Source organism: Sceloporus undulatus, chromosome 6, assembly GCF_019175285.1.
Source record: "Sceloporus undulatus isolate JIND9_A2432 ecotype Alabama chromosome 6, SceUnd_v1.1, whole genome shotgun sequence".
NCBI lineage: Eukaryota > Metazoa > Chordata > Lepidosauria > Squamata > Phrynosomatidae > Sceloporus > Sceloporus undulatus.
This window is the reverse complement of record NC_056527.1, coordinates 95,150,588-95,159,368: the sequence shown is the minus strand read 5'-3', so window position 1 is coordinate 95,159,368 and position 8,781 is coordinate 95,150,588. Positions and strand designations below refer to the sequence as shown.

Sequence of the window (8,781 nt, the reverse complement as noted above, 5' to 3'; positions counted from 1 at the left end):
AATAATAATAATAATAATAATAATAATAATAATAATAATAATAATAATAAACCAAGCCGGGGACAGGCATTCTGACATACTGGACTTCTGATTGTGCAAGCCTTAACGTAATGTCTGTGCTTTCCTATTGATAGATATGATCATCATTCTTAAATATAAAAATGACAAAGTATGCAGAATAACAAAGTGTCCTTCTTTAAAAGCTAACGAGCTTCCATGAACTGCAGACCACTATTAGCTGCTTGAGATGCTATCCAGAATTAAGTTATAAGAAATTTGCTGGTCATTAAGAACTCTGGTTTTGTTGCAACAGACTAACCTCACTACCCTGTTGGAAACTGTTGCATTACAATTGAAAATGCATCTGGAATCCTCTTTTGCAAAAATCTGATTCTACATGTAGATGGTATTTTACTGGATTATTTGGCAGCTAGGTTGCCCAGCAAACTAGTTTAAAGCTCAGCACAAATATCTCTTCCCCCCCCCCCCCCGCATCCCTGTTTCAGTGGAGATCTAATATATATTCATTCATTCACTTACTCATTCACACACACACACGCACACGTGCTCTGGCAGTCCCCCCCTCCCCCCGAAGATTTTAACCCTTGAATCTCATGTTGCTTCTGGATTAAACCTGCTGTGCAGTTCTTCAAATGGCCATGAAGTGGTACTATTGCAGCTACCGCTACCACCTGTAAAAAGATTCCCCTCTCCAAAAGACTCTTCCTCTGTGCAGTTTGGTTTTTGCCTGGGCTCCAGCTGCAGCTTGGCAGTAATGGTCTGTTCCACCATTTGGTGTCTCCCTTGTTCCAGCAGCACAGTTGCTGTGCCCATTCCACTTGACTTGAAAAGTTAAGCTCTTTTAATTTATATTTGTGTGCTGTCATGCTTCCTCAAGCTCAGGGTGGGCATCTTTGAAGAAAAGGTCGGATAAAGAGTGAAAAAGACCAGTACCTTGCATCCAAAGTAATTTGGAGAACAGTTGTTCCCTCCATATCATTTTTAAAAGAATGAACCATATTAAAAAAAAAGATATGGGGGTGTTGAACTGCTTTAGCTGAAGCTGCAGAAGAGGCTAGTGGATTTGATTAACTTGTCCTTTGGAAGCAGGAGCAAGGAGCATGTCAGCAGTTGCTGTTCTGGGTGGCTCCACTTAGGAGCTTCCTTTCAAAAAAAGGGGATAAACTGAAACCCAGAAACCCAGCTGTATAACATTTGCGCACAGCCTAACCTGGGGAAATGTCTTCCTGACTACAAGGGGGAATGTGAACATCTAGAACGTGCGCCATAGCCTAGCCCAGCCGTTGCATCTTTCCAAGAGCAAACTAAATAGAGTACCAGACTATTTAGGGTAAAGAAAAGGTTTTTCTTTGCGTGTCAGTGGAAGGATAGCAAGGAGGGAGTTCCACAGTGTAGGGGAAGCCACTGAGAAGGCCCTTTCTGGTGTTTCCATCAGCCTTATGTTTAAAGGTGGTAGGACTGCGGGAAGGGTTTCTCTTGTGGATCTAAGGGGCCAGGCAGGCTTATATCAGGACATATGGTTTATCAGATAGCCATAAATTGCCCTACCCTAGATTATTTCATTCTTGCCTATTCTCCATCAGATCTCTAATCTGTAAATCTTCCTAACTAAGAAGCAGGCAAATAAAGAGTATGTTCTGTTCTTCTGAATCAGTGATTCCCAAATGTTAGTCTTCCAGGTGTTTTGGATTTCAGTTCCCAGAAGCCCCAGCCAACTTGACCAATATTCGGGAATTCTGGGAGCTAAAGTCCAAAACGTCTGGATGCCCAGAGTTTGGGAACCACTGTTCTAAATGCTTCTCTCTGCCCTTCCCCTCAGGTATCTTGTTTACAGGAGAGATTTGGGAATTCATACGTTTCACGGAGCGTTACCCCAGTATCATCTATAATATCCTTCTATTTGGCCTAACAAGTGCCCTGGGCCAGGTGAGTAAATTACATTTCCTGCCTTGTCTTCAGGACTTACTCAGTGTTTAACTGACCATCAAGTGTGCTGTCACTCTGTTCTGTTTTCAAGGAGTGTGGAATTTGTAAGGATACAAAACCTACTGCTTCAAGTTACCTGATCTTCAAATGGCTTGAATCTGTTCCAGAGCAGGAAGCATCTCAGCTCTTTGCAGGGTGCTCTTGTCCAGTGCAAATAAAGTCTGGATGATTTTTTTTTAGGATTTTGTGCACTAAGCCTCCCTCTTGCAGAATGTCTTTTTCCTGTATGTATTTCTTGCATATGCACGTTACTTTAACCAAGAAGGTCTAGGTTAAATCATGAGGTGATGTGAACATGTGTAGTGAACATGTTGGCTGTTTGCTTTTTTCCCCCTCAGCATCAGCAGATGAACAACCTGGGAAGGGTGAGCTTTGTGTGACATTGATGCTGGAATTGTGGTTAAGTGTATCAAAAACATAAGCCATCTTTTAACCAAGGTTTTAACCTACGTTTGTTGTTGGCTTACCAACCCTGTTTTGGGGCATACTTTAATTTTGGAAGGGACATCACATGAAACTCTCCCATTCCAGACTTTTATAGCCACTCCTACATTCACATTGTTTTTTGTTTTTGAAATGGTGTGCAAATGTGACCAAAAGTGTGAACAGCATAGAACAGTCGGCCCTCGCTTTATGCGGGGGATCCGTTCTGGACCCCACCCCACCCAGGGTAAAGCAAAAAGTGTGTATGCTCAAGCCCCACTGGATAGAATGGGGCTTGGGCTTGCCGTGCAGCTGTGTGCGCATGCCATGGGAGCGCGCACCATTGTTTGTATTGGTGGGCAGCTTCAGCGTAAACTGAAAGCCGCCTATAATGAGCCTGCATATGGCACGGGCTCACTGAATAAGGTAAGCCATTTAGGAGTACAAATGGTTATTTAATCAGTTGTTTAGAATGCTACTAAGCCTCCATTGAGGGGATAGAGTGTAGATTCCTAAAGACATCTCCCCCCTGCCTGCAGTACAAGCATTTAACCACTGCACCACCAGAGATCTATAGTGGTCTGTGTTAACTCTTAGGGGCACTATGGGAGGTAGAGGGAAGGCTATATATTACATCATTTAGTCAGGTGCAAACTTGGCAATGTAAGGGATATATTTCTTGGTGAACAGCTTAACTGGGGAGATGCTCTCTTAGCAACACTATGACACAACAGCTAAGTAGGGTTTATTTGTGCCTTTCTAGCCACACTATTTTTTCCCGTATCTTGTTGCAGAGTTTCATCTTCATGACTGTGGTGTACTTTGGGCCCTTGACCTGCTCAATCGTCACTACAACCCGCAAGTTCTTCACCATCTTGGCTTCAGTCATCCTTTTTGCCAATCCAATCTCCAATCTGCAGTGGGTTGGCACCATCCTGGTGTTCCTCGGTAAGCTTTGGGAGGCTGGCGCTCTTTTTTCATATTTATATAATAAGATATCAGTCCTACTTCCTAGCTGAAAGCATTCAGCAAAACCTGTAGTCTGCTGCTGTATAGCATGCCACCTATTATTGTAGTACAAGCTAGTTAATTCCTCCATATGAGGTTTACAGACCAGATAACATACAGTTGACAGCATACAATACATGCAGTAAACATCCAATTGTTCTTAGAGGGATAACTCTCCCAAATTCTATGCCTTTCGCCATGGCATTATTGCATTTCCCTCAAAACTCTCTGGACCTGGTTGGACTTTGTATTTCCAGCTGTAGTCTAATGGCTGTCCTTAAGGAAAAGAGATTCCACCTCAACATTAGGAAGAACTTCCTGACAGTAAGGGCTGTTTGACAGTGGAACAAACTCCCCTGGAGTGTAGTGGAGTCTCCTTCCTTGGAGGTCTTTAAGCAGAGGCTAGATGGCCATCTGTTGGGGATGCTTTGATTTGGATTTCCTGCATAGCAGGGGGTTGGACTGGATGGCCCTTGTGGTCTCTTCCAACTCTATGATTCTATGATTCTAAGAGGACGCCAGACCAAGTGTAGTCTCAGTTTTCCTGGAATACTTTGTCATCATTCATTGAAGCACAGCTGTTGTGCAAAGGTACCACCAGCACTGCTGCCTTCCCATCTCAGAGATTTATCCTTTGTATTGCAAGGGGTATAGGCAAATGTTTGCATTAAAAACAAGCTACTTGGCTAATCTGTCAAAGTAGGGAGAGTCATTCTGGCCCAAAACAGATGGGCTAAAAGGTCCATTGTCAGGCTGCATTGGGGGCGTGGCATTTAGACACTGCATGCCCTAAACTCAGCCAGAAACTGTCCCAACCACAAAGAGCCAGCCTGAAAAGTAGCAGGGGAAAATGCTCCTTTTCAGAGGCTGGTTGGAAACAGTGGTGATAGGCCGGATAGAGGCCACCTGTGCAATTGTTGTGGGAGCAAATGGCACCAGGATGGCCCCAGGCCACTCTTTTTTTGCATGTGTGAATGGGTGTTTCTGTCTGGGTATAGGGAAGGGTAGATGGCCCCATTCAATGTTGTGTTTGGCCCTGCATGGTGATGTTGGTTTGCAGCATCTACTGTATTTCCCGAAAGGGAGGGTTGTCACTAACCCTCATAAAGTTGGCTAACCACAATAATAATCTCCTGCCACAAAACAATGCTGAGTTTAGAGTGCTGGGTCTGGCCCTCAAAATCCTATGTGGCTGGAGGCCAGTGTAACTCACTGCTGTCTTCCATATGAACTATCTTTAGAATGGCTTTCTACTTTTAGTTTCCTTCTCACTAGCTGCTTACCAGCAGATAGACAATGGCTGAGGAATGAGTAGTGGTTTTCTGTTTGGTTCTGGCTTCTCAAATGCAGAATAGTATCCTTAGACAGGTACATCTGGCATTTCATTCCCTTATAAGTGAGCTTTGAAAACTGTTTTGGGGAACATTTTTTAAAAATTGCACTATGTAACTGTGTCATTGCCTGCCATTGTTTTTGATGGATTATACTGGATTTTTGTTTATTATTGTATGCATTATTTTAAGCCACCTTGAGGATACATGAGTATAGAAAGGCAGGATATAAATAGCTGAATGAATGAGTAAATGAATGGAAGAATACAGGGCCATCTGTCACCCCAGCTTCCCAGACCCATTGTGATAATGGAAAAGAGAGCAAAAACTAGGCCTGTGGTTGTATTTCAAACTGTTTGACATACATATAGAGAGATGAACACAAAATAATGGTAAAACAAAATATTTCATCTTTTGCCTTCTTTTGTCTGCTCTGATGTAAGATTGTATACTAAATACAAGTTCTCTATTTACATGTATATACGAATATACTTATATATTTGTATTTACACAGATATACAGTTCTCAAGCCCAGGTATACATACACATCCTTCTTTAAATACATTGGGCCCTTAGTATACACTGGGATAATTAGGTTCCAGAACCTCCCTGTGGATCTGTGGATGGTCAAGCCGCATTATATACAATGGCATCGTAAAATAGTGTCCCTTATATAAAGTGGCAAAATCATAGTTTGCTTTTTGGATTTTTTTTTGGGTGGTGGTGGAAATATTTCAGGCTGTGAGTTAGTAAATCTATGAATGCAGAATCCATGGATATACAGGGCTGACTGTAGTTAGGGTGTGTAGTTAGTAGTATAGAGGACAAATGGTCCCACCCACAAAAAAAGCTAGTACAGTATCTGTATCCTTGGTGGCCCCCAGAGCAACGCAGAAGTACGTAAATTTTGTGTATTTTTAATGGCAAGGGGAGGGAAATCCCAAACAGGAAAAAAACATGAGGGCAGAGAAGAAGGATGTGAAAAGCAGCAAGGCTGCTCAACCCAAGTGACCAGCAGACAGCATGAACCATATTATAACCATCCTTTCTCAGGCAGGAAAGGATTGCACCGGTTGCAGAAGCCTCCTCATCAGAGAAGAGGAACTTTGTCAAGTACCGAATAATTTGGTTACTGAAATCTCCTGTGTTGCTCCCTTAAACCAATGCTTCCTTTTTGTTTCTCCACAGGACTTGGACTGGATGCCAAATTTGGAAAAGCATCAAAGAAAACCTCACACTGAGAGACCTTTGGGTGGTTCCCTTGAAAACCTCAAGTATAACAAACTGTTAACTTATTTTTCTTACTCCCCAGCACCTGTTATCAAAATGGACTCAGGATGTGTGCTTGGGGAAAGGGGATGGGTTTTATGTGAGCTCTGGGGAGTGTTTTGTTTTTATTCCAAAAATACTGGATTTTTTTTAAAAAGGAGAGTTTTGTTTAAATTCTAATCAAGGTGAGTTTTTCCTCCATCACTGACCCTCTCCATGCCAGGATTCAATGCTGGGGCTGATAGAGGGCCTGAAGGAGAAATTCTTGGCAGAACGGAAGAAATGTTTCATTGCAAATAAAAGAACGAGAGAGAAAGAAACCTATATTTTCACATCTTTATTCACCTTTTTTTAAAAAATATAAGCTTAATCTGCACTGTGAAAATAATGCAGCTTGAACTACTGTAACTGCAATGGCTAATGCTATGGAATTCTGGGATTTGTAATTTTGTGCAATATTTAGCCTTCTCTTTCAGAGAATATGGAATACTGGGATTTGTAGCTCATAGTACAAAATCCCAGTATTCCATTGCATTGAATCGAGGCAGTTAAAGGGGTGTCAAAGGACATTATTTCTTCAGAACAGATTCAGCCACAGTCATTAAAAAGCATAAGTGATCTTCCTCTACCAAGAGGCATTGTCTTCACATTGTAATACAGCTGCTAAGTGAGACATTGGGTTTAAATGATTTCATTGAAAAGTCATTTTTAATTTTTTTTTCTAAAGGCCCAGTTAGAAAACTCAACACTAAAGGTGGAATTTTAGACCAAGTCAGAAAGATCCCAAGATTTTAGAAAGAAAAGAAATATTCCTTTTTATTTTTCAAAGCACATCTCCCAGAATCCCCCAGCAAGAAGGGCCAGTGTCTCTAGTAGTTGGGGTATTATTGGCTTGTGGTCCAAAGCAGTAACTTCTCCAAGCTCTGGGGAAAAAACATAGTGGGGTTTGGAAGATAAAACTATCAGAATTTTGTACTGACCTGGCACTACACAAAATAGAATAGCTGCTTTTGGCAAGGAGAAGGAAGCTGGGCAGCGTTGTGATTTTCTCCATCTAATCACAAAGTGGTCATATTTCTAGTTCTCATGAGTACAGAGAGAAATCTGCCAAGATAAGTTACAGATTTACCAATAATGAAATCACTGGGAGTCCAAATGGTGTATATCGATCCTTATGATCATGAGCGCCCTTTGGATCATTTCAAGCTGCCACTTTATTTTTCATTGTCCACTTCCCTTCCTAACTACTAGATCATACAGAGAATTGGCTGTACTAGCTGTAGCATGGAATGGCTGGCAGCCATTTTTATGACCACAGAACTCTTTATTTAGTGCTTGGACTCTTTGGCAAACAAATAATACAACAAAACCATATTTTAAAAAAGGAGAACTGGAAGGAAAGGTGATCTAGGATGCTGTTTCTGTACTCAGTGTAAAAGCATCTCAATGTTTTTTTTAAAAAGTATTGAAATGATGGCAGCAGAGGTAGTCACCAGAAAGAGCAAATGCCACATTGTGATGACATTGTTCCACACATGTTTTAGTTCCTTTTGTAATCTGAGATGGTGCAGCACCCAGACACCCTAAAAGTGACTTTGTCATGAGGACATATGCAGTCTTTGATCAGCTATACTCAGATACTGCTTTATGGTGTAGTTCTCCAATGTACCGTAGTTACATACAGCACTTGGACAGTTAACAACACAGAAATGTGTTTTCTACTTTGCATACTCATTGGTGGCCACCCACCCACATTCAAACAAGGCCTGATAGGCTTAGTTTCCCAAATTCCAAAACTGACAAAGGTTGGAAATCTTCTGGGTGGTAACAATGATAGAGATCACTCAATCTAAAGGATTATGGGAGTTGTAGTCCAAAATAATAATTTCTCCAAGCTCTGGCTTTACACTGGATCTTCTATTCTCTTGGGTCATTGGATCAAGAAGCCACACTGAACAGTTACTGCAGTGGACCTTTAAAAGCATTTTCTGACTTATGGTGACCCTATCTCAGGGTTTTCTTGGCAAGATTAGTTCAGAAGGCTTTTGTTTTCCTCTGAGGCTGAGGGCATGATTTGCCCTGGGTCACTCAGTGGGTTTCTATGGCTGAGTGGGGATTTGAACCCTGGTCTCCAGTCATTGTTCAATGCTCAAAACTACATGCTGGCTCTCACTATTGGCAAAATCCAGTTCTCCCTCTTTCTCCATTCTGTACTGAAAATATCCAGCTTGCCACCCACCCACCAACCCTTCAACTGAGGCCAATCCAGACATATGTTACACCATAGTTTTAAAAAAGAGACCCATTTTAATGAAGTAGCAACCCTAAAGAGCTGCACTAGGGCTGCTTCTGTGCCTCCATTCGGCCTGCTTCCTTACTGCTGTGAACAGGAAGGGGCTGCAAACATAAAGCTGCCTTCGAAGCCAGGATGCCGAAGTCTCTGTGGAGCAAACTTTACACATGAAAGCGCGTCTCCACCAGCTGTCGCTACCAGCCTCCATCTGCTCTGTGCCTTTGGCCTCTCGCCCTTCCAGATGGGACCTTGATCTCCCTTCCCTCAGTGGCTGTTCAAACTCACTCCCCTCTGCTCCTCATCTTTTCCAATTTCTCTCCAGTCTTCAACTGACTTTTATGGTAATCTTTCCTGATGTCTCTAGTCTATCTCTTTTCTCTCTCTGCACAGCAAGGTGGCTTTTTTTTAAAGGACAATACTGAAAAAGTTAAACTAAGACTTCCCTGTAAT

The 8,781-nt window shown here is 42.1% G+C and overlaps 1 protein-coding gene across 1 annotated transcript in view; it reads left to right on the top strand.

Annotated features, from left to right (window-relative positions):
• Positions 1–6,362, top strand: part of SLC35B1 (solute carrier family 35 member B1) — a 16,698-nt gene extending 10,336 nt beyond the window's left edge. Inside the window, exons 7-9 of the mRNA XM_042475083.1 lie at positions 1,841–1,947; positions 3,225–3,378; positions 5,958–6,362. Of these exons, the coding sequence (XP_042331017.1) occupies positions 1,841–1,947; positions 3,225–3,378; positions 5,958–6,010 (314 nt within the window). The 3' untranslated portion in view covers positions 6,011–6,362. The remainder of the gene's footprint in view (positions 1–1,840; positions 1,948–3,224; positions 3,379–5,957) is intronic.
• The last annotated feature ends 2,419 nt before the right edge of the window (positions 6,363–8,781 follow it).